General features: G+C 40.7%; 1 protein-coding gene across 2 annotated transcripts in view; it reads left to right on the plus strand.

Annotated features, from left to right (window-relative positions):
* SLC24A3 (solute carrier family 24 member 3) overlaps positions 1-27,353 on the plus strand; it is a 241,088-nt gene that overhangs the window by 23,283 nt on the left and 190,452 nt on the right. For both annotated transcript variants that reach the window (XM_060774095.2, XM_060774094.2), the window contains exon 2: positions 26,644-26,781. In XM_060774095.2, coding sequence (XP_060630078.2) covers positions 26,644-26,781 — 138 coding nt within the window. The remainder of the gene's footprint in view (positions 1-26,643; positions 26,782-27,353) is intronic.

The raw sequence follows: 27,353 nt of genomic DNA on the forward strand, positions 1-27,353 counted from the left end.
TCAACAACATTGAACAATGGCTTCATATTACTTGTTAATTTTAATTGATTGATTAATTAATTAATTAATTAATGAGAAGGCATTTCACTTACAAAACTTGTTATATTAGGCTTAATAGCTGAAACTTTAATTCTGAATATTTTTCAAATAGTTTCTAAATTTATTTTTAAGATAGTGCAACTCTACCATAGTTCACTAATTATAAGGCATACTTTTACCTGTTTATAGGGGCTTCAAAAACCAAGTGCATCTTCCAACGGATACTGCCTTAGATTCCCCAGTTTTTTGTTCTTTAAACAAATCATACCTCTGAGGAGGAGGAGGGACTCAGCTGCAACATTTCTGCGAGGTCCCTCCATTTTGTCCTTAGCCAGAGGGCTGTTTACCAGTCTGGCTGAGCCAAGCACCACTTTCTGCTTTTTCTGCCTTTCAGAGGGTAGATAGAGATAGGAAAAAAGAGTCATGCAAACAAGATGGCGTCCTGGTTGAAACAATCACAAGGTATTGTTGTGTCTGCAGAGTAAATTCTAAAAAATTGTCAAACAAAAATCTTTATTCAAAAATTGAAGCTTTAAATGCAGGGTGCACCTTACATTCAATGGTGTCATAAATTTAACAATATACAGTATATTGCCCCAAAAGGGATCACCATTTTCAAAGCCCTCTTTGATAGTTCCATAAATTTTCTTGTGAGTCCAGAAATTTGGCAAGGACTTGCTTGAACTACAATTTCAGAGCACCATGCATGGATATTTCTAAGAGCTAGTTTTCCTCAGCTGCTGTGGGCCCTTCTAGTTCATAAAAATTAACTGAAAATGAAGTTTTAATCCAGGTTTTGCATTTATCAGGAACTGGTAAATATTCTCAGAAACCTTGTTGTAAACCTTTCAAATGCCATACAAAAAATGATACGTTCTCCTCAAACAACCATTTGTTGGTGGAACCAAGTAGATTTGTGACGTTTGGACATGTCTCAAAGTTTTGGTTCGAAATTATGATGCCACAATTCCAACTTTTTCATAATTGCTTTGATCTTGTCTTCAATTTGAAAACTAGCCTTCTCTTTCTTAAGATTTAAGTTGACCTATTTCAATGGGTGAAGATATCTGATGATTATAATGATTTTACTAACCAGGAAAGATCCATCAAACAGTCTCTGAGATAATCTTATCTTTCAAGATTCTGGAAAAGATTGTTAAGGAAGCGGTCTGCAAACACTTAGAAACAAATGCAGTCATCGCTAATAGTCAACATGGATTTATCAAAAACAAGTCATGCCAGACTAATCTGATCTCTTTCTTCAATAGAGCTACAAGCTGGGTAGATGCGGGGAATGCCGTGGATGTAGCGTACCTGGATTTCAGTAAGGCCTTCGACAAGGTCCCCCATGACCTTCTGGCAAGGAAACTAGTCCAATGTGGGCTAGGCAAAACTACGGTGAGGTGGATCTGTAATTGGTTAAGTGGACGAACACAGAGAGTGCTCACTAATGCTTCCTCTTCATCTTGGAAAGAAGTGACAAGTGGAGTGCCGCAGGGTTCCGTCCTGGGCCCGGTCCTGTTCAACATCTTTATTAATGACTTAGATGAAGGGCTAGAAGGCATGATCATCAAGTTTGCAGATGACACCAAATTGGGAGGGATAGCCAATAGTCCGGAGGACAGGAGCAGAATTCAAAACAATCTTGACAGATTAGAGAGATGGGCCAAAACTAACAAAATGAAGTTCAACAGTGACAAATGCAAGATACTCCACTTTGGCAGAAAAAATGAAATGCAAAGATACAGAATGGGGGACGCCTGGCTCGAGAGCAGTACGTGTGAAAAAGATCTTGGAGTCCTCGTGGACAACAAGTTAAACATGAGCCAACAATGTGATGTGGCGGCAAAAAAAGCCAATGGGATTTTGGCCTGCATCAATAGGAGCATAGTGTCTAGATCTAAGGAAGCAATGCTACCCCTCTATTCTGCTTTGGTTAGACCACATCTGGAATACTGTGTCCAATTCTGGGCACCACAATTCAAGAGAGATATTGACAAGCTGGAATGTGTCCAGAGGAGGGCGACTAAAATGATCAAGGGTCTGGAGAACAAGCCCTATGAGGAGCGGCTTAGGGAACTGGGCATGTTTAGCCTGAAGAAGAGAAGGCTGAGAGGAGATATGATAGCCATGTATAAATATGTGAGAGGAAGCCACAGGGAGGAGGGAGCAAGCTTGTTTTCTGCTTCCTTGGAGACTAGGATGCGGAACAATGGCTTCAAACTACAAGAGAGGAGATTCCATCTGAACATTAGGAAGAACTTCCTGACTGTGAGAGCCGTTCAGCAGTGGAACTCTCTGCCCCGGAGTGTGGTGGAGGCTCCTTCTTTGGAAGCTTTTAAGCAGAGGCTGGATGGCCATTTGTCAGGAGTGATTTGAATGCAATATTCCTGCTTCTTGGCAGGGGGTTGGACTGGATGGCCCATGAGGTCTCTTCCAGCTCTTTGATTCTATGATTCTATGAATTCCCCCAAACAAAGCAAAACTTAGCTTGTGATGGCCAGTGAACTTCACAGTGTGGCAAAGGTTGATGGTGTCCATTTTCCATATCTTTGCAGAGCTGTTCAAAATGTCTTGAATTCATTGACCATTTTGATTGATGATCTGTTTTAGTTTGTCTGGTATCTTCTTAGCAACTAGAACTTCCATGTTTACCAAGTCATGGATGGTATGATTTCCTTAATCCATATTACACACCCAGTAAGATTTGTGGACATTGCTTGTGCCCTAGCTGTGCTAATTCCAGTACATTTCAACTAATGTTATGAAATGTTATAAACTTGCTTAAGCTGTTAAATACTTCTTTAGATGTAGTGTGTGCCAGCAAGAAGATTAAACAGTAAGTCTTTGAAAATATTTTTATCTAACAGAGCACTCTAAAGTCATTTTGTTTGTTGTGTTTGTGTCCTGTTACAGTGCAAAACGAGGACAGGGACATGTGAGTTCTTTCTTATATAGTGGTTTACAAACCATCAATTCACATCTTAACTACCATTCAACAAAAATATTAAGGCCAAAAACAAATGGGGGTTGAAGCATTTCTGATAGGAGACAATGATTTTGGAGACCAGGGATCAGATACCTGTTTGGCCATGGAAGCCCACTGGGTGAGCTTGAGCAAGTCATAGTCAATCCTACAGCCTCAAAGGAAGGCAAAAACACCCAGCCCCATGACAAATCTTTCCCAAAAAATGGTGATAGATTCATTTTAGGATTGTTGGAAGCCAGGAACATGTTGAAGACATGCCATAATCACAGTGTTTTGGGTGTTTTTAAGACCTTGGGGAGATCTTGTGGAGGCCCATATGAGGAGAAAGCCCTCTCAGTGGCTTCTTCCACATTGTGGAATTCCTTTTGCTTCTTTCCTTTCCTTTTCTTTCCTTTCACCAGCAGCAAAGACCTTTTTATTCAGGAAGGGGTATGACTTAGTATTTATGTGACAAATAGAACTTTTAATGGAGTAGTGTTTTTGCCGACTTAAATCCTTTTTTATACTGTGTTTTAGTAGTGCACTACATTGTTTTTTAAAATCTTTTTTCTCTATTTCAGTCTCTCTTTTTAAATTGTATCTTACGTTGTTTTATCCTTGTAGGGTTTTCTTTAGCTGTCATTTATTTTGATTTTTAATGAATAATTTTACACTCTGCTTCTAAAGTGGATTTAAGCAGTTTACATATAAGGAGAAAGGAGGAGTCTAAAACAAACAAACAAATATGTAAGCAACCTTTTCTACTATATCCCTGAACTTTCGGAAATTGCACCTCACCAGTTATTTTCTCCAGAAAGGAATAAAGGGGGGAGCTATGCATGTTAACATGATTGGGAATTGTGCTTATTAATAACTTTATTTTTTTATACCCCAAAGGGACTCGGGGCAGCTTACAAAGGGACAAGCCCAAAAAAACACAGATTCAAATACAGTTCAATAAAAAAAAATCAAATAAATAAAATCAAAATATCAGAAATACAGTAAACACATCACAATAACACAACACAACAGGATTGTAGTTGTTATGTCTCAGGGTGTTCACTTACGACCTCATCACATGGAGATTTGGAAGCATCCTAGCACACTTCCATGACAGAGCCCACTGGACGCCATCCCACAACGTAATGCTACTTCCATTGGGGCTCCATAGAGGAAGCATCCTGGTAGCATGCTAGGACATTTCCCTGAGAACACGGGATGTTTTCCGTGTTCTCATTAAGAAGAACGAAGGGAAACTAGGCAGCAATGCTTCCCCTCGTGAGATAGGGTAGGGGGCGCAGTGAATGATGTGGGGCACAGAGCAAAGATTTCCCTTTGCTGTCCATAAGATTTGCCATGCTGTGTGATGAATTCCCACGCTGCTGCCCAGCTTATAGACCTCAGTGTAATGAGGGCCTTAGACCATATATTCTAGTACAACTGTATATTACCCTTCAAAACAGAGAAGTTATGACTTTCCAATGCAGCAGCTTTATCTGGCTGAACAGTTGTGCTTTGAAAATAGAAAAGCACAGTTTCATCCAGCTGTGTAGTAGATAACTGAGAGGCATTTCAGCAGTTGAAGGAATTGCAGTAATGGAGAAGCGGAAGCATATCATCTGAATTCCTTCCTAACAGTAGCATTGCAAGAGCTTGTTGCCTGTCCGGATGCCCATGGGTAGCCTACAACCAGGATGTGAGTGCAAAGGAACCCTTCTGATTATCTTCTCCACCCTCTGATAACTAAAGGACATTAATAGTTATAGTAACTAGAAGCCACTGAATTTCTTTTGAAATACCTTTTTTCATTCCTGGGAGTCTCTTGTTACGTCTTTCTTCTGTTGCCAATTTAGTTATGTAACTGGTGGGAGAACTAAATTAGATCATCTCCAGTTCTATGTCTCTAGTTGGTTGTGCCCTTTATCCATCTCAGAGATCTCATTTGCCATTTCAAACACAATAGATCCAAGACCAAGCTATCCCGCCTTCTTAGTGGCCTTATTACCAATCCTTTTCTCTATCAGTCAACAAAATTATCATCTACATCTGTTTATCTGGTAGAACATTAGGCTTTTACTTTATCCTCAATCCTTCTCTCTTGCTTACTTTCCACTTTTGATCTGTTGAGAAGATATATTGCTTCTCTTTGTACAACACTGCCAAAATTCACTTCTTTTTATCCCTTGGGTGAAAATTCAGCATCCTTCTTCATATCCCTTTCTTGTGTATTCCTCTTTATTTCACTAAGGGCCCTTCCACACAGCTATATAACCCAGAATATCAAGGCAGATAATCCACAATATCAGCTTTGAACTGGGTTATCTGAGTCCACATTGCTATATAATCCAGTTCAGTGTGGACTTTATACAGCTGTGTGGAAGGGACCTGAATAAAAAGTTTCAAAATGTTTCACACTCCTGGAAAAGATTATCAGAATTTTGTGCAACTTGCTGATTTGTTTTACATTTTGGAATTTTGGAAGTATAAAAATGTTGCTGGTTTGCATAAAAATAGTATGTTTTGTGCAAAGCTATTGTGTCATAAAAGAAAAATAGAAAAAAATATTGTGATCATTTATTTTCTATGTCTGGATGTATGTACTCCCTTCTTGAGTTCAATAACGCTTGTGTATATTCCTTGCATATGCTAACTTTTACTAGTTCTTCACCCCTTCAGGCTTTTTGCCTTACATAGTAAACTACTCACAGCTTTCCTCTGTTGCCTTTTTTAAGTTGTTGTTTTATATTTGCAAAAATATTGAAAGGTGCCTTATAGTAGGTTGGACTGTTCAACCATCGAGTCTGGGGCCCTTCTATCCCATAATATCAAGTCAGAAAGTCCCACATTATCTGAGTGTGAACTCAGATAACCCAATTCAAAGCAGATATCGTGGGATTTTCTGCCTTGATATTCTAGGATATAGAAAGGCCCCTGGATTTGTCAGCATTTATGTAGGAGTGGGTAGCTCTCTTGAGTCTAAGAGCTTTCTCCCCAACTTGATCCTTTTAAATGATGGAAATGAATCTGAGATTTTGTGCTGGCTAGCAGTCATGGTGTTTGCTAATGGAGAATGGTCCCACTCTTGTCCCTTCCCCATTTTCTTTTGCTCTGACTTTACCATTGCAACCCAGTTAAAGGTCTCATGTTCTTTTTTGCATGGACTATCTTGCTGACCATATATGTGGTGTCCTCCTTGAATTTCGTCCTTAAAACCTCACAGTTTCTATATGGCCTCTGGCTCATCTCTGTCATCTTAATTTCCAAATATAACCAAGCACTGAGTGTTAAGTCAGTTTAATGGTATTTTCCCCCATCCCTCAATTTCCTCTTTTTATGCCCTGAGTAGCTCAGATTTTGAATCTATTGGGAACAAAGATTTATGTTGCTGCTGGAAGTAAATAAACAGATAGACAAACAGACAAACAATACAAAAAAGTACCTTTTAGTTCCTCATGAATACTTTCTCTTGGGACCCTTCCACACAGCCCTATATCCTAGAATATCAAGGCAGAAAATCCCATATTATCTGTGTGGACTCAGATAACCCAGTTCAAAGCAGATAATGTGGGATTTTCTGCCTTGATATTCTGGGATATAGGGCTGTGTAGAAGGGCTCTTGGCCTTTTCTAGGAAGCTGGTACTTTCCACCATTGAGAGTGGTGAAGGGATGGGAAACAGCCCTGCTTATAATTCCAGCACAGAAGGTATTGAACATGAGAGACAATGACAAAAGCCAGCCTGACACTTGGAAGCTGCCAAATACCAGGAATATCAGCAATGTTTAGATTTTACATTGTTAACATGCAAATAAATTAAGGAAATGAATGTTCTGATGAAAGACTTCTGATTCCCCTAAGCAATGATGAAATAGAGACACACGCAATGCTAAAAATACCCAACTGACTGGTATTTAAGCCAATGATTTCTCCTTACCTCCAGGAGGAGGAATACCGTCACCTTGTTTCCAATGACAGCAGAAAGCTGCAGTGAAAAATAATGAATAGCTTGCCTGAAGGAAAATGCAGGCAGCACAATTCCATGACTGCATACTCAGAAAGAAGCCCTGTTGAGTTCAGTAGACTTACTCTCTGGTAAGCTGTATAGTCACAGCCCGAGGACATGTGAGCAATGGAATATGGTAAAAAGACACGTATAAAGTTTATGCCCTTTATGTTCATTGTGGGGTACGTCTGCTTGAGTTAAAAGATACTATATGTGCAATATATTTAGAGACAGATTTTGCATATGAAATTGTCAAAGCATCTGGGAAACATCTTTTGGCTAGTGTTGTGCAGAATTCATGCTAATTTTTGAAGGCACAAAATGGGAAGTTCCTTCACATATTTTAAGGAATCAGCAAATGCATACATTTTAAATGAGACAAATGTCTCTTTGCAAATGTTTATATATGTATGTGTGTGTGTGTGCTTGTGTTTTCATTGAACAAATATGCTTCACTGACAGCTTTCAAGTAACTCTTAACAACCCAGTCGAATAATGTATCCAACAATAATATCAGGAGAGCATGAATGATAATCCCAAACCTATAACAAGAGCAGATTCCAGTAGTCCTGTGCTTCTAGCAAGTTGGCGTGCAGCTTTATGCCAATGTAATGTCAGCAAATATGGTATTTTCAATGATAACCATTAGCAGATAAGATTGTAACATACTTAAATTAGTGAGTGTCCTCATTCAATTAGATGAGTTATGCAAATCCTAACGGACAAGGAAAGCTTGCTGCGGATGCAGCATTCATTGGCTTGTACTGAAGTCTTCACAAATTTCCCTGTCTTTTGAAATTTTCAAGTTGCTCTACAGCCATATCTTAAGCGCAGTCCACTTTTCAAAGGGACAGAATTTGAATCTGCAAAAGTGTCCATTGTGGTTCAAAGCAACTTTTTAATACAGGCAGAAAGCGAGTCTAAGCCATGGAAAACACTGGGATTTCTGGGAGTTGCAGGCTAAAACATCTGGGGACCCACAGGTTGAGAATCACTGGCCTAGACCAGGGGTCCTCAAACTAAAGCCCCGGGGGCTGGATGCGGCCCTCCAAGGTCAATTACCCGGCCCTCGCTCAGGGTCAACCTAAGTATGAAACTACTTGAAAGGACACAACAACAACAATCCTATCTCATCAGCCAAAAGCAGGCCCACACTTGCCACTGAAATACTAATAAGTTTATATTTGTTAAAATTGTTCTTCATCTTAATTATTGTTTTTAAATGTTTTTTTCACTATAAATAAGATATGTGCAGTGTGCATAGGAATTCATTCATTTTTTTTCAAATTATAATCTGGCCCGCCAACAGTTTGAGGGACTATGACCTGGCCCTCTGTTTAAAAAGTTTGTGGACTCCTGGCCTAGACTCTGCTTTATGGCTAAGGCTGCAAACATGTTAGAGCAGTAGTTTTCAACCTGTAGGTCCCCAGGTATTTTGGCCTACAACTCCCAGAAATCCCAGCCAGTTTACCAGCTGTTAGAATTTCTGGGAGTTGAAAACCAAAACATCTGGGGACCCACAGGTTGAGAACCACTGTATTAAAGTGTGATCTGTTTCTGGTTCACTTTTTCCTAGAGTGTTCCTAGTTCCACCAATCCTATTTGCAAGTAAATGTTTCCTTCAGTGCTCTTTTGAAGTAGCGCAGAGTTTCTCAAACTGTGCTCCTCCAGATGTTTTGAGCTCCCACAATTCCTAACAGCTGGTAAGCTGGCAGGGATTTCTTACCCCCAAAATATGGCTAGATCCAGCTCATGGGTGGCAGTAGGGAACTTACAAGGATCCACTTTCCGTTCTTGCGACCCTTTCCTTTTTTCCTTTCAAGTGAGCCTGGGTATCAGCAACGGGGTTTAGAAAGCATCCTATCCATCCCATTATGTGGGGAGGGACACTTCCCATTTTCCCCTTCCCATCATTTTAGGCATCGTTTGACCTTATATCATTAATTAAGACTTGGATTAAAAAACATGAGAGTTAAGATATCACTCTTTATGTGATCCTTTCTCTTCTGTCTGTAGAGGAGACTGGGTTCAATGCTTTGTTAAAGCTGTTTCTATTCTAGAGGAGACAGATGTTGCAGGCACGCATGCACTCTCCCTCTCTCCCCGCACACAGCTTTCCAAAACATTTTAAGGAGGCCCAGGGAAGAAGAACAATGACCTGGACCCATCTTCCCTGGGCTTCCTTTAAAAGGCCCTCTTTTTTCTCCACTGAGGTCCTGCCTGGAGTTGCATGCTTCAATCTCCCTTCTGCTTCAGGTTTAATACTTCCTTGAAGCTGTTTCTACTTTCTACTCTAGAGAAGAGGTAGCTAGTAGTTTTCTGAAAACAAGGCTTCTCTTTTTGTTTTCTGGGATTTCTATTCTTAATTGTTACTATCTTTTAGAAGTATTTTCTGAAAGAGAGGAGGGGAGGAGAAAAATAAGCTAAAAGGGTGACTTTCCAACCCTCGAACACATACCCACCCATCCCACACACCCACCCATCCCACACATTATTTATTATTATTATTTATTTCGAACATTTCTAACCCACCCTTCTCAACCCCTGGGGGGGACTCAGGGCAGCTTACATCGGCAACAATTCGATGCCACAAGACAGTGTTCCCAACACCCAGTCAGAAAAATAAAGGAAAATAAAAAAAAGATTCAACTGTGATTCAGAATAGGGGAGGAGGAGTCCCGCTACGGATGAAAAATCATGACGGCTGGGGCCTTGCCATTACATTTACCAGGCCAAGCTGAAGAAGCCGTATCGGCTGAAGGAAATGGCTAAAAACAAATCTGGGCTCAAGCCTGGTACTGACCACTCTTTGAAAGCTATTTACTCACAAAAGTATTCTACAGGCTTAAAAATATGTATAGAAATGTTAAACAGTTCCCCTAATTTATCAAATTCACTGATGTTGGAGGCTCATGGTCACTTAATTCTAAAGAATTGGTACAATACATATCTAAATTTAGACTTTCAAGACAACTCAGAAAGCTAAAGCTAACCCCATACCTTCCTTATACCTTTTCGTATATTCGTAGCTTAAAAAAAAGACTTTAATTTTTTTAATGTATCAAATTCCCTGTTTAGTGAATGTTCTATTACTTTACCCAAAACTGTGATCTATTATAGGAATCTGTTTCTGCAATTATTTTAAAGCCTAACCAATATGTCAGTTTTGATAGCAAAATGTATAGATTTGAAGAGCGCTTCACAGTTGCACTATGAAGATTTATCCTGTTCATTGAACTAGGAAAATACCTTGAACATTTGCTTTCAACCTTAACCTAGATCCTTGCTGAGGTTTCTTCTGATTTGCTTCCCTAATCTTCTATCCAATATTATTTAGATTTATCTGCTATGTTTACATGCAAAGCATTTCATTACTAGAATGTTTTGGTCACTGGGAGACAGGCTGCAGACTGTTTTTATAAATATAAAAAAAAAACAACCCCAAAACATTAGATCTGGAGAATATTGCTGACATCTCTGTACGAAACAGTTCTCCATATCAGGCTATAATGAAGATAGACTGAAATTGTTGTGCAATTCTGATCTCAGATGACCCTCTGAAACTGCATACTGTATGTAGAGCATAATGGAAGGGAGGCTTCTCTTTTTGAAGTTTCTTTTTTCTGTAAAAGTATTCCAGATTCTGTTGAGGGAAGGGAGTGAAAATGTCAGTGATCCCATGCATTTTTACTGATCAGCAAAATTGTTTGGTGAGGCTTTTGCTTGGCAGGGGTGGGTGAATGGATTGTGGTTCCAAACCCCTAAAACAACAGAAACTCCAGCCCATAAAAGAGCAGCATATCAAAGAGAGTAGGATCAGCTCAATTTAGGTGTCTGCAATTGCATCATTCCTTCAAACTACAATCCCAAGACTTAGAATTATAGAATCATAGAGTTGGAAGAGACCTTGTGGGCCATCCAGTCCAACCCTTCCAAGAAGCAGGAAAATCATATTCGAAGCACTCCCAACAGATGGCCTCCAGCCACTGTTTAAAAGCCTCCAAAGAAGGAGCCCCCACCACACTCCAGGGCAGAGAGTTCCACTGCTGAACAGCTCTCACAGTTAGAAAGTTCTTCCTAATGACTTTAGAACTTCATTCTTTTGAACTTTCACAGGATTGCTGTAAGTTCTTTGGGCTGTATGGCCATGTTCCAGAAGCATTCTCTCCTGACGTTTCACCTGCATCTATGGCAGGCATCCTCAGAGGTTGTGAGGTCTGTTGGAAACTAGGAAAATGGGGTTTATATATCTGTAGAATGTCCAGGGTGGGAGAAAGAACTCTTGTCTGTTGGAGGTAGGTGTAAATGTTTCAATTGACCACCTTGATTAGCATTTAATGGCCTAGCAGGGGAGCTCCAGACAAGAAACAATCAGAGACAGCTAATCACCATTCAACAAATGATGCCCCCAGGGAGTAAGTAGCCACACCTTGAAATCTGCTAGTTCATTAAATGCTGATCAAGGTGGCCAATTGAAACATTCACCCCTACCTCCAACAGACAAAAGTTCTTTCTCCCACCCTGGACGGTCCACACAGATATATAAACCACATTTTCCTAGTTTCCAACAGACCTCACAACCTCAGAGGATGCCTACCATAGATGCAGGTGAAACGTCAGGAGAGAATGCTTCTGGAACATGGCCATACAGCCCAAATGAATTACAGCAACCCAGTGATTCCGGCCATGAAAGCCTTCAACGACATATTGAATTTTCAACTGTGTGAACACTGCCAAAATAGTGTGTTGTCATTCAATGCTAGTTTACAAAAAAGTCAATAAGATACAGCAAATACAAACTTATAACATGGAGTATGCTCCTATATTAAAGACATCTTGATCAGAAGAGCAATTAAAGATGACTCTGTTTGTGGGAATGCTTGTGTTGAAATTTCAAAGCTTTATTTCATTTCGTTTCCTGGTAACCCAATGCAAGAGACTTATAATTCTGCCATTTACGTGTGATTCATAGTTAATGGCAATCAGTAAGGCCCGCCCTCAAAATACCTCAATGAACACAGCCTTTGAGAAAAGTCTTTCTGTGCCTTTCCATCTTTCTTCCCCGTACTCTGGCTAGTTAGTAGGTTTTTAGCAGCATCAGAATTGGGAGGATGATGATGGTGATGATTGGGAAACACAAACTTTTGATACTGTGTTGCAGAAGCATGCCTGTATTAATGCAATACAGCTTGCAGCAGGGGAAGAACGTAATTCCACTTTAGTAAATTCAAGTTTAGCTGTGTCTGCCTCCTTCCAATAGGTAAGGCAAACAAGTAAGAATCTGTTGTCGAAGGCTTTCATGGCCAGAATCACTGACTTGCTGTGAGTTTTCTGGGCTGTATGGCCATGTTCCAGAAGCATTCTCTTCTGATGTTTCGCCCTCAACCTCTGATGCCTGCCATAGATGTAGGCGAAACAGCAGGAGAGAATGCTTCCCGAACATAGCCATACAGCTTGGGAAACTCACAGCAACCCAGGGAAGAATCTCTCACTAAGCATTCATAAAGAGCAAAACAGAGAGAAGAGGAGAGCAGATCACCCTCACCAGCTACACCACCATGTTTACAATCATCTATAAGTTTGGCTACCAAAATGGAAATTATTAGAAAAATGGGAGGCTGGTGGAAAAAATAATCACTGGATGCATTTTGGAAGAAGCCTTGAAGTGGTCTCTAGAAAATTTCAGATGTTTTTTATTTATTCATGCAACACTTACTGCATTTCATTTCATGTGTGCATATCTTTAGCTCTCAATAAAAAGTCTGCTGACACATGTTCAATCTATTCTTCTTTTTGTAGTATAGGAACATTACTCTTGCCATGAAACCAAACTTTCCGTTATAGTACTAATGGCCACTAACACATCTGCCTCTATTTAACTGACTACTTCATCACACTAGAGAATGAATCCACTTTAAACCTGGTTTCTTCCTTCTGCAGAATTCTGGGGTTTGTAGTTTAGTGAGCCTGTTTAAGGCTCCTCCCTAAATTACAAACCCCAGAATTCTGCAGAAAGCAGCAACCAGATTTAAAATGGATTAATTCTCTAGTGTGATAAGGTTCTGAGTCCCCAGTGGCGCAGCGGGTTAAACCACTGGGCTGCTGAACTTGGTGACTGAACAATCACCGGTTCAAATCCAAGGAGTTAGGTGAGCTCCAACTATTAGCCCCAGCTTCTGCCAAACTAGCAGTTTGAAAACATGCAAATCAGAGTAGGTCAACAGGTTCTACTTCAGTGGGAAGGTAACAGTGCTCTATGCAGTCATGCTGGCCACATGACCTAGGAAGCCTCTATGGACAAGACCGGCTCTTCAGCTTAGAAATTGAGATGAGCATCACCTGCTAGAGTCAAACACGACTAGACTTAATGTCACAGGGAAACCTTTACCTTAGACCTGGTTATTCAATCAAAATAGATCTAAGGTAAAAATATTTTAAAATCTCAGCTGTCCTGTATATAGTTAAAATCAACTTGACAGCAATCAGTCTTTTCCAAAATTCTGAGTATCACTGGCTATGGGAGTTATTGATAAGACAGTATCAGAATGTATACACCTGATTAGGCAGAGATGAGCTTTTAAAAAGACTAGGAAAATGTGTGTGCATACATGATAACAGATATATGCTTTTTAAAAGACTGGGAAAATATTGGTGGGAATCAACCCCCTCCAGGCCCATAGCCAGGAATTTCATTCAGGGAGGGTTGAGTTTGATTCCGGGGGGGGGGGGGTGTGTGTCAGGATCTACCTAGCAAACCTTTTGTATTGTTATCCCAATACCCCCATGCATATGAGATATATTGACCATGGTGATCAGATCATGATATGAATAAACAACAGTTTAAATAATGTACCAGTAAGGCCTTCTCGTGGACCACCCTGAGAATTTCAGGGGGGGCTGAAGCCCCTCAACCCCCCTCCTGGCTATGGGCCTGACCCACTCCTATACCACAGCCTTGGAGCTTGGGAACCTTCTATGTCATCCCACATGCTTTTATATATGGAAAAAAAGCTCTGAGCAAAGATTTGGGGATTGCTATGTCATCCCCCATACTTTTGCGCAAACCTTTTCCTCTGTAATTGTATGTTTAGATATTTAAAAATAGTGGGGGGAACCCACAACTCTGCCCTTCCCAGTGTTTCTTTTCCCTCTGCTTCTGTTAGGAGTGACATTAAGGAAAGGGCTTGCCATTGTGTTGCATTCATTTCACCATTCAATTGAAGGATAGGCTTTCTGTTGCTTAGTAACTGAAACATGACGATTGGTTGGAGTGGCACCACACCGGAGACTATTTTGTAGAATATTCTAATTAATTTCAGTAGAGTCAGTTCACAGTATGCATGAAGGATGAAACAGATGTGAACAAGTATGAACTAAGATTTTTTTTATTGGATTGCAACTCCACATAGTGTAAAGAAATACTGTATTCACCGCATAGTAGTAACATTTTGTATCAAATGTTTCCTTTAGTAAAAATGTGATGTGATTATTAAAGAAATAAAAAAATCCTGCAGACATGGCTGGATCTGGGGCTTTCCTTCTCTTACTTCTGAAGAGGCAGGAGGGAGAAGATCCAGGTGGCTCCCCTTTTTTTAAAAGGGTCTTACCTCCAAGGAGGCAGGAAAGAGAAAGGGGAGCCCTAGACCTAGCCAGCTCTAATGCAACGATTAAGTGAGAACAGGCAAGAATCCAATTTCAGGATCCCAGAAGAGGGGTGTGACCATTATTTGGTGGTGACTATTACATGGTGGAAAATGGTGTTTGAACAATGATATATCTGAACTAACCAAGCTAGAGTTCGTTCTGATGCAACACACCTCCAAGAACAGTCTCTTTAGAGACAGAATCCAGTTTCAGGATCCCAGAAGAGGGGTGTGACTATTATGTAGTGGCGACTATTACATGGTGAAAAACGGTGTTTGAACAATGATATGCCTGAACTAACCAAGCTAGAGTTGGTTCTGATGCAACACATCTCCATGAACAGACTATTTAGAGACAGAATCCAGTTTCAGGATCCCAGAAGAGGGGTGCAACTATTATGCGGTAGCGACTATTACATGGTGAAAAATGGTGTTTGAACAATGATATATCTGAACTAACCCAGCTAGAATTGGTTCTGATTCAACACACCTCCCAAGAACAGTCTCTTTAGAGAGAGAATCCAATTTCAGGATTCCAGAAGAGGGGTGTGACTATTATGATGTGGCAACTATTACATGGTGAAAAACGGTGTTTGAACAATGCTTTAACCCACTGCGCCCCCAGTGGCACTGAGCTGCTGAGCTTGTTGATCGAAAGGTCGCAGCGGAAAGGGAGCGGCGTGAGCTTCCGCTGTCAGCCCTAGCTTCTGCCAACCTAGCAGTTCGAAAACATGCAAATGTGAGTAGATCAATAGGTACCGCTCCGGCGGGAAGGTAACGGCGCTCCATGCAGTCATGCCGGCCACATGACCTTGGAGGTGTCTACGGACAATGCTGGCTCTTCGGCTTAGAAATGGAGATGAGCACCACACCCCAGAGTCAGACATGACTGGACTTAATGTCAGGGGACTACCTTTACCTTTACCTATATTTGAATTAACCAAGCTAGAGTTGGTTCTGATGCAACACACCTCCAAGAACAGTCTCTTTAGAGACAGATTTAAATCATAATTATATTTTATATTTCCTGCCATGAAAACACAATTTGGTTACCTTGTGCAAACATGTTTCGCAAGATACATAGCTGGATCACATGATAGACCATGTAGACCAGAAACATCAGATGGCCAAGCAACAACAGAGTACTGTCAAGATTGCAAAAAATATATTAATGGCAACAAACATACAAGTTAAGAGAAGCTGTAAAGTTGGCTTTTGCCTGAACCTACTGAGGATGGGAAGAAGTAAAGTCAGGACAGAGGAGGCAGAAACTAGGACATTTTAAAACCATTTAAAAAATAGGATGATGGAGAATTAATAGCTACCACCTCTGCCAAATCCAGATATTTTTGAGGGTGTGATTCCTTATTTAAACTGCAGAATTGTGTGTTTGGTTGAAATAAAAATATATTTTAAGAAATAAATATTCAATCAGGGCAGTTCATATTGATTGATGGACCAATGGAGACAAATGGAAAACCAAGATGAAGGATGCATAGAATTGGGCAATCCCTGAAATGTGTATGTCTGGTTGGTTGGGATCCTGGACAAGAGTGCTTATACATTTCGTAAGTTTAATTTTGACAAGGAAATTGCTGGGGTTGAAGCTTGCTATTTGCTGACATTGTTTTAACGCAGAAGCCAGCCCTCTCAGAGATGGGGGTGTAGTAGCTGTTTTCAGTATTACAGAAAAACACTTTATATATATTCTCAGATGTACCAGCCTGCTAGTACTTGATGTATTCATGCCACTCCAAGTCAGTTCTAAAACTAATCCTTTGGAGTCCTTGCTCAGATTAAGTCCTTGATAAAGGCTTCTCTACCTGATTCGTTTTGCTCTGTCCTGCTACATTGGAATTGCTACACTTGCCGTATGAACTCCCTGAGGACGCTCTTGGGAAAGAAAGGCATCTCTTTAGTAATCTCTGGCTTCCATCTGAAGCAGCGAGTGCAGACCTGATAGAAAAAGTCAAACGTTGATCCAAGTTCTGTTGCCTCGTTGTATTGTTTTCTTTCAGAGCATTTCTAAGTAACTGTACTGTACTGTCCATCATGATAACGACTGTCCATCATGACAATGACTCACATGAGGATTATTTCGCTTTTTCTATTTGTTCATTGTGAATTCTTTTGACAGTGATTTTTATGTGGTGTAATCTGAGTTTGGAAGTGGTCCTTTTTATGGATGAAAACTCCCAGAATCCCTTGCTGATTCTGTTTTTTTATTTTTTTTATTTTTAGCAAAAATAAAGCTTTTTGAGTAATCTCTGTGGTTAATGCAACTTCCACTCCTAGAGCTGCATTTATTGAGGCAGAATATCCTCATCTGGGGACCCTTCCACACAGCCCTATATCCCAGATTATTAAGGCAGAAAATCCCACATTATCTGAGTGTAGACTCCAATAACTCAGGGCCCTTCCACACAGCCCTATATCCCAGAATATCAAGGCAAAAAATCCCACAATATCTGCTTTGGACTGGGATATATGGCAGTATGGACTCAGGGCCCTTCCACACAGCCCTATATCCCAGAATATCTTCTTTGAACTGTGTTATCTGAGCCCACACAGAGATAATGTGGTATTTCCTCCCTGGATATTCTGGGGGATAGGGCTGTGTGGAAGGGCACTTAGTTTAAAGCAGATATTGTGGGATTTTCTACCATGATATTCTGGGATATAGGGCTGTGTGGAAGGGCCCTAGGAGATTATTCCTGGGATCCAGTCGCTTTGAGCCTCCCTTTGTGGAGAGAAAAAGTGGGGTATACATAAACATACTAATAACAACAACAACACAGCCAAAAAATATAGTTCCACCAACATAATTGCATTGGGCTCCGTGGTTGGGCAAGACATCTTTATGATGCTGACCCCTTCCACATGGCTATGATGGTGGTAAGCATCTGGTTGGAAGTAGGCAGCCAAAAAAGGAACTGCTGTTGCTCTCTGAAATCTCTGCTATTAAAAACCATTTTCACCAGCTGTCCCAACAGCAGTTAAATGATGCTCAGGTGCTTTCCTGCTCCCTTACATTGATCATGGAGTGTATCGTGGGGCCCTTCCACACAGCCCTATATCCCAGAATATCAAGTCAGGAAATCCCACAATATCTGAATGTGGACAAAGGCCCCTTCCACACAGCTGAATAAAATCCTACATTATCTGCTTTGAACTGGAACATATGGCAGTGTGAACTCAGATAACCCAGTTCCAAGTATATATTGTGGGATTTTTCTGCCTTGATATTCTGGGATATAGGGCTGTGTGGAAGGGCCGTTGGTACCATGAATCTCAAATGGCACTGAGAGGTCGGTGTTGCATAAGGAATTGCAGAATACCTCCTTTCACAACATCTACTCAAATACATTTTCACAATTAGGATCATAGTTATTCAACAGGTAAAGAAGCTAAAAGTTCATTGTGGCCTGCTGTAGTGAAATTTTGAATGAGGACCCTTCCACACAGCCATATAACCCAGAATATCATAGCAGAAAACCCCATATAATCTGCTTTGAACTGGGTTATCCGAGTCCATACTGCCATATATTCCAATTCAAAGCAGATAATGTGGGATTTTTCTTCCTTGATATTCTGGGATATAGGGCTGTGTGGAAGAGCCCTGAGTTTATAGATTAGGTCCCTTCTACACTGCCATGTAAAATACAGATTATCTGCTTTGAACTGGATTATCTGACAGTGTAGAATCATATAAGGTAAAGGTTTTTCCCTGACATTAAGTCCAGTCATGTCCGAATCTAGGGGTTGGTGCTCATCTCCATTTCTAAGCTGAAGAGCTGGCATTGTCCTTAGACACCTCCTAGGTCATGTAGCTGGCATGACTGCATGGAGTGCCGTTACCTTCCCGCCAGAGTGGTACATATTGATCTACCACATTTGCATGTTTTCGAACTGTTAGGTTGGCAGAAGCTGCAGCTAACAGCGGGAGCTCACTCCACCCTCCGAATTCGAACTTATGACCTTTTGGTCAACAAGTTCAGCAGCTCAGTGCTTTAACTCGCTGTGTCACCGGGGGCTCCATATATTCAAGTTCAAAGCAGATAATGTGGATTATCTGTTTTGATAATCTGGATTATATGGCAGTGTAGAAGGTACCCTAGATATGGATCCTTATTGGGTTCCAGGTTCTTAATGCTCATATTGTCAAAGTAGAACAGCTTCAAAATATGGTGAAAAAATATACCGACTCCTGTTGTCCAATCTGAAGTTGTGGGCCAGAGAGATAGAACACTCATTTTACTTCTCTGCTGGCATCAGTGTTCAGTAGCTCCATATAGTAAACTTTAAGTACAGCTACAATGAGAAGTAGCAAAGGCTTCACTGTTTGACCTGCTGTTATTGCTAAGCCAGTGAGTAATTTGATATTTCACTGTGATAGGGGTGCCAGGTTGAATGTAGGACAGGGCTCTAGTATTTTTAATAGTTCTGAAATAAAATCTTTCAGTGTGGTGCATCCCCTATAGAAACATTGCTGGACACTTCTATATCCCTTCCCACTACCCACTAGTATTAAACAGCTTTGGGGGGCTGGGAATGTGGCAAATAAAATGTGTGGTTGGAGTGAGGGAGGAAATGTTGTGTAGGTCCATCTGGCAAAACTTTAGGCTACATTTTCCTGCTTCTGTATCTGTTAATTGTTCAAGATACAGGAGTCCTGCCCTGTAGTTGACTTGGCAGCTGTAAGAATCAGGATGTTTGAAGATCCATTTGAAAATATGTCTTAATGTATCCTATATTATTACACAATAATATGCTGTGCTTGTTCTAATTTAAGCAAGTACCTCGTATACTATCAACTTCAAATAATTACTGTCAGGAATTTAAAATCAAACACTGCTGAATCTGAAATATAATTGAATGCTAGTTCTCAAATACAGTTTACTAAAGCCAGACTTTTGTGCAAATAACCACAACTCTCAAACACCATGGCCTAACTCCTATACTTAGTCTCGGTTAGTGTACAGCCCTTAAATCAACTGGATTTACCATGTCTTGATAAATCACCATTCAAGAGCCCATTGAATTGTTCTACTCTGGGATAAAGCAACAGATCCCACCCCTATATCTGCTATTAAATATCAAATAGTTGAAATTAAATATAAACACTTTAGACTGTTTTGATGTCAAAAGGTAGCTGAGAGTTATTTGTTAAATACAGGAATATTACAACAATAAAAGGTAAAGGTTTCCCCTTGACATTAAATCTAGTTGTGCTCGACTCTGGTGAGTTGTGCTCATCTCCATTTCTAAGCAGAAGAGCCGGTGTTGTCCATAGACACCTCAAAGGTCATGTAGCCAGCATGACTTCATGGAGTTGTGTTACTTTCCCACCGAAGTGGTACCTATTGATCTACTCACATTTGCATGCTTTTGAACTGCTAGGTGAAGCTGGGGCTAACAATGGGAGCTCACCCCCTCCACAGATTCGAACCGTAGACCTTTCGGTCAGCAAGTTCTGCAACTTAGTGGTTTAATCCGTTGCACCACGGCAGCCCCCTAGACAATATTTTCTTTCAAATACGGCAATATGAAAACGGAGCATTCTGAGAAGAAATAAGGGATCGGGAGAATGTTTTTATATTTGAACTTATGTCACATAGATAAGAGTTTTATCTGAGAATCAGGATGTTATGCTGAATATTATACTTTCCACAAACTTGTTAGGTAAGGAACTTGCTCTCTCAACACACATCCCCTGCAGTTTGTAACATGCTTGTGATGAAAATTACAAGGGAAAAAATGAAGTCACATTCTCTCATCCTCAAAGGAATGCAATGGCAGAACTCCCAAGGACAAAAACAACCTCCCTGTGATAGGTGTGCCTTATGTCAGAAATGGGGTGAAGGTGCACACCGATGCGGTGTTGAACTCTATGGGGTTTACTTCTGAGTAGCATATAGAACAGAGTTTCTCAACCTTCCTAATGCCGCGACCCCTCAATACAGTTTCTCATGTTGTGGTGACCCCCAACTATAACATTATTTTTGTTACTTCTTCATAACTGTAATTTTATGTTATGAATCATAATGTAAATATCTGATATGCAGGTTGTATTTTCATTCACTGGACTAAATTTGGCACAAATACCTGATACACCCAGATTTGAATATTGGTGGGGTTCGGAGTGGGGGGTGGTGTTGATGTTATTTGGGAGTTTTAGTTGGTGGGATTGATAGTTCACCTACCATCAAAGAGCGTTCTGAATTCCACCAACAATGGAATTGAACCAAACTTGGCACACACAACTCCTATGATCAACAGAAAATACTGAAAGGTTCTTGTGGTTTTTTTCGGGCTATAGAGCCATGTTCTAGAGGCATTTCTCCTGACGTTTCGCCTGCATCTATGGCAAGCATCCTCAGAGGTAATGAGGATGCTTGCCATAGATGCAGGCGAAACGTCAGGAGAAATGCCTCTAGAACATGGCTCTATAGCCCGAAAAAACCCACAAGAACCTAGTGATTCCAGCCATGAAAGCCTTCGACAATACAATACTGAAAGGGTTTGATGGGCATTGAGCTTCGGTTTAGAAGTTGTAGTTCACCTACATCTAGAGAGCACTATGGACTCAAACAATGATGGATCTGGACCAAACTTGGCACGCATACTCAATATGCCCAAATGTGAATACTGGTGGAGTTTGGAGAAACTAGAGCTTGACATCTGAAGTTTTACCAACAATAGAATTTGGTAAAACTTCCCACACAGAACCCCCATGACCAACATAAAATATTGTGTTTTTTTATTGTCTTTGGCGACCCCTCTTACGCCCCCTGGCGACCCACCCAGAGGACCCGACCCCCAGGGTGAGAAATGCTGATATAGAAGATTGTTTTATATGTTGCATTACCTATACACTTATATATTTCTGCAAGAATTAGAAAAGCTGAGCTGTGGCCTTAAAGTTGTTTGTAATACATATTTAAACATACAGTCACATCTGTAATAAAATGTTGCAGCATGTCTTTAAGAGGCAGAGCTATCCAGTGCAGACAGCTTTCAAAAGGGCGGAAAAGGAAAATTATACCTTTTAAAAATTCTCCACCCTGAGTCTCCACCTGCTTTCTATATATAGATGCCCTTCACCTGAGCATTTTATACCTATATTATGGGAAGAGGGTGGTTCTAAATTGTGGCAAAATGAAAAAAAATATTCATTTTTCTGAAACATCTTTAATGTAGGGAGCTAGAAGTGGTTCAGTATTTTTTATAAAACACGCCTGTTAATGGGTCCACCAAATCCTCATTATAAGTACATACATTGTCATGCGGTTTGCTCAGTGCCCTTCTGAATATCCATAGGTAAGTCTTGAACCCAGAATTTCCTGGAAGAAGAGACATTTTGCCTCCTGGCCATTGTGAATAAAATACTCAGCAGCCCTCTGTTAAATATAGATTGTTTTAATCATTAGTCAGGCATGATAAATGAACTAGACCTTTTTTTCTGGCTCCGTTCCTAGATTTTTAACAGCAACCTGACACATCATCTGAAGTTTAGCAGATGATGTTTTTTCTGGCAGCGATGTAAGTGTTGTGGAAAACATCATTTGTGAAATTTCTGAGCAGAGGTTGCCATTAAGTGCACAACAGCAGGGCTGGTGAGAAGTTGACTGCTCTTGCGGCAACTGCTTCCACCTGTTAAAAGCAAGCCATTTCTTTAAGTGTCATCTCAACTCTCAACCTGTGTGGCCAGACCTGTCCAGCAGCTCTGTTGCTGAGTTCAGTATTTTCCTCCAGCTTTTGATAAAAGAAAGCCCAATGGGAAAGGAGACATGTGGGGAAGAAAGAGCTGCAATGTGTTGAACTGGAGCAAGAAAGAGTGGACCTTTTTGTGTGTGTAATGGAAACTTGGCAGAAAGCTCCACTAACTTTTTGCTGAAAGGGACCGAGCCATGAGCTGTGCTACATACAATGGGCACCCTGCTGTTCTCTCCATGCTTGCAACCCTGCCAGATGTTACTGGCGCATGAACATGCACTCCTAGCTTAATCAGAGCAACATGCAAGTTTCCAGGATGAACAGGCTCTGGCTGGAGGGGGAAAAATCCCTTGGAAAGGTGCCATGTGTTTGTGTTGAAGCTGCCAACCCAGGGTTTTCTTCACTAGCATCACTTTTAAAGCAACACAGCGAATGAGGATAATGTGTAAGTCACAACGCAACAATAGCTCACCATTGTGCATATCTAGTGCCTTGCTCCTTTCCATGCAGAACTTCATAATGCTCTTCCAGCAACTTGGAGGCTTATATAAATTAGGACCTCATCACATTGACCTTTGGCTCCATCCTAGAACACTTACAAGACACAGCCATTACATGACGCAGGGCTACTTCTGGTGGCACTCCATCCTGGCTCTCTCCCAGAAGTGTTGTAGGATGAAGTCAAGAGAACATAGGAGCCTTCACGTGTTCTCATAAGAAAAGCTGTGGAAAACGTAGGGAGGAGCTGGACTTCAGTGCTTCCCCCCATGTGATGGAGATGGTGGGCGATGCAGGGCAACGGTTTTCGATGCTACCCACCAGATTTACCCCAGTGCCCCACAAATGCCCCCGCTTTCCCTTGGTTTGAGTTGCTTAATTTGATGGGGTTCATCAAATTAAGCTACCCAACACTCAGAACAGGTGAGTTTGGCTTTTAGTGCAGCATTATAGGGCCTATCAAGGCCTATATGGTTCCAGCTTACCTATCCAAACACATCTATGAACCACCACAGAGGCTAAGATCTTCTGGGAAAGCCCTGCTCTCAATTACACCTTCTTCGCAGGTGTGGTTGTTGGAGGCATGGGACAGGACCTTCTCAGTGGTGGCCCCTTGGTTGTGGAACTCCCTCCCGAGTGAAATTAGATCAGTACATTTCTCTTGGTCATCGGAAAAAGAGCAAAGACATGACTGTGGGACCAAGCATTTGGTCAATGAGCAGGACAAGTACTGAATAGGAAATACATGCAATTGACAGTTGAAATGACTTCAGATTATAATTTTGGATTACGTGATTTTAATGTTTATACTAATATGTTTTAATGTATAAATGTTGTTTTGCCTTGTGTTTTAATATAGTTAATGTTTTTAATTTATAGTTATACGTTATTGTCTAGATATTATGCTTTGGTTTTCACATGTATGAACAGCATTGAATTTTGCCATTATTATGTTGGAAACCGCTTTGAGTCCCCTCAGGGGTGAGAAAAGTGGTATATAAATGCAGTAAATAAATAAATAATAAATGTGTTGTTGCACCATTCAATAAGACAATGGAAGAGTCTAGTTGGACCTAACCAAAGAATGCCACCCAATCTACCTGAAGCCATAACCACCAATACCTTTAGGTATATTCAGGGTCATAGAGCATCCCTACAGCTTCCTAAGGGAGCAGTCTTCCTTCTTCATGACAGAGGAAGGAGCTGACAACACTGTGTCATGAACTGACTATAAAACTAGGAACTGGTTAGAGAAACAACCATCAGACATCCTACCTATATTTAAACTGATTAAAATTAATTGATGAGTTTTTTTAAAAAAAGCCACCCTTAGATACTCATGCCTAGTGAGCACCTAGTATGCATGCAGATTATCAGATGCCTGGGTGTGATGGTGTTAAGAGTTAGGTTTCGCATATACAGACACAGACTGAAAGTAATTATAGAGAAGAACAAAAGAATAAACCTGCTATGACTGGGTTAGGTGGTTCTATTTTGTCCTGCATTGTGCTTTCAACAGCCGGATGCCTCCAGAAGCCTTTTGATGTTTTTTCTTTCTTTAGTATGTTGTTGTAGCTATTTATTTTGTTTATATTTTATTTGAAAATTTGAGCTGAGTTGGCACTGAGGAAGGAAAACCCATGTGCTTCTGTTGTATGCATAAGAAAGGATCATGTAGACCAGTAACCACTCGTGTGTTGTACATATATGGTCCCAGGTTCAACCCTTCACATTTCTGTTTTAAGGGATTCAAGATAGCTTGTAGAGAAGGGATTTTGGAAGATGTTAGGAAATGTTTTAAAAAATTTCTCAGACTGCCTAGAAGAAACACAGACTCACTATACTGTGCTAGTTTTTCAGAATCTATGACATCTCCTTACCCTTCAGTTTCCTTCTCCTCTGTTTGTCCTATCTATATATGGTACTGTATTGCAGAACATATTTCTAAACATACTATTAAAAAGGAGTTGACGGTTTCAAGAAACTCCAGGGCCAACAGTATTTCATACATCAATCTGACACACCTATCAGCATTCCTCCTAGCCTGCAGTGCAAATCATTTGGAGGGAGTAGAGATGATTGTTCAGTAGGACATCCTAGGTTCACTCTCTAAGAGCTCTTCCAGACGGGCCCTATATCCCAGGATCTGATCCCAGGGTTTCTGCTTTAAACTGGATTATATGAGTCCCCACTACCAGATAATCTGGAATAAACAGAAAACTTGGGATCAGTTCCTGGGTTATAGGGCCTGCCTGGAAGGGTCTTAATAGTCAATATTTCACTCTTGCTTTTCCTTCAGACTGGTTCATAGCATTCCCTGGTTGGATTTTACATACCAGATCTTGTACTAGTTTGTTGAGAACTAGAAATTCTGACCTCAAATGCATTTGGTGCTGTCTGTTGTTGTTCTTATGACTCTGTTTTGCCTCTCCCCGGCATTATTTACAGCAAATTTTCATGGGAATCCACAACACTGGTGGGAAGAACCCCTACATTTTGAATAGTGGAGGCATAAGAACAAGGATATTTAAGATCTTTGTAGAAAGCCCATAAGAAGGAAGTTTTGACCTAGCATTATGAGCATAGTGCAGTGTTTCTCAACCTGGGGGTCGGGACCCCTGGGGGGTGGGTCACGAGGGAGTTTCAGAGGGCTCTCCAAAGACCATCAGAAAACATTGGCAGAGAAGGTGGAAGATCTCTCCACCTGTCCTTCTCTTCCTTTTTGGAAACAAACTCTGGGTTGGCAGCTCCAACCACCAAAACCCCTCCTCCACTGTGATTGGCTGGCCTCTCAGCCAAGGGGAGGGTTGTTTTTGGGACTCCAAGCACGGAGGGGAGAGCAGGCATGTTTGGTACATGGAAGCGTGGTGTGCATGTGCGAGTGAGGGAGAGCATGCGAGACTGGAGAGAGGCTCGTGCCAGTGAATCCCTTCAAGGCATGGGGGTTCTGAGTGGGAAGTTTGGCCGAATTCTGTCATTGGTGGGGTTCAGAATGCTCTTTGATTGTAGGTGAACTATAAATCCCAGCAACTACAACTCCCAAATGTCATGGTCTATTTTCCCCAAAGGCCACCAATGTTCACATTTGGGCATATTGAGCATTTGTGTCAAGTTTGGTCCAGATCCATCATTGTTTGAGTCCACAGTGCTCTTTGAGTGTAGGTGAACTACAACTCCAGAACTCATGGTCAGTGCCCACCAAACCCTTCCAGTATTTTCTGTTGGTTATAGGAGTTCTGTATGCCAAGTTTGCTTCAATTTCATCGTTGGTGGAATTCAGAATTCTCCTTGAGTGTAGGTTAATGATAAATCTCAGCAACTAGAACTCCCAAATGACAAAATCAATCCCCCCACAACCCCACCAGTATTCAAATTTGGGATTATCGGGTATTTGTGCCAAATTTGGCCCAGTGAATGAAAATATATCCTGCATATCAGATATTTACATTATATTTCATAACAGTAGCAAAATTACAGTTATGAAGTAGCAACGAAAATAATGTTAAAGTTGGGGGTCACCACAACATGAGGAAGTGTATTAAGGGGTCGTGGCATTAGGAGGGTTGAGAAACCCTGATATAGTGACTTTCTGACCATTTTTCCCTTACTAGGTCCCCTTTTCACCTGACTCAATTTTTAAACTATGTGGCTACACTTACTATAATAGTATTTAATACATTGGTAGAATCAATTGCCTACTTCTATCTCTGAATGTGATGTGGTACTTTACTGTTTCCTTTCACCCTATAATATTTGTTTGGTTCTTTTTCTCTCTAGTTTATGATATTCTGAACTCTGCTTTGGAAACCAGTGACAAGTGGGTTGGACGAAGGCTACAGCAGGAAGCGGAGGAGAACGTCACAGATAACCCTGAAGAGACAGGGCATCTTTATTTCAAAAACTGCACTGAACCAGGTAGGTTTGCCTTTCATCTTGTCATGTAGTCAGAGAGGTGTTTGCCAAGCTACAGAGGCTGAATCATGACTCTTCTGCATTTTGCCTTTTTATTTTTTTACTATTAAATATGTGTACTTGAAATGTGAATGTTGGTCGTTCTTTGAACTCAAGATGATGGGGCTGGTAGAGCTGCATATTTTCCAGTTGTGTGTAATGGAGTTCAATATATCAAAAATGTTTTACCAGTTTTTATTGGAAATATGTCATTACACAGGTGGCTTTTATTATATGAATATTAGATTAATGCTCCAGAATTAAGAGGAAGCATAAATATATTTTGTGAGAAGTGATGGCTTAGGAAACAAAATATTTCTTTCTTGAACTAGTGCTATTTTTTAATATTTTAATTAGAATTAAAGCCCCTAATTCTCTGGCGCAGTGGCTAAAATAACTCTTGTGCATAAAACATGATGGCAGAATTCTCCCCCTGCCCCCATGTGCACAGTCATGAATCATATTTGCTGAGCCTGAAGTTAAATTGTGACAATGAAACCAAAGGTCAGGACTTAAATCAATGTTTTCCTTTTTCC

Source organism: Anolis sagrei, chromosome 4 (genome assembly GCF_037176765.1).
Source record: "Anolis sagrei isolate rAnoSag1 chromosome 4, rAnoSag1.mat, whole genome shotgun sequence".
NCBI lineage: Eukaryota > Metazoa > Chordata > Lepidosauria > Squamata > Dactyloidae > Anolis > Anolis sagrei.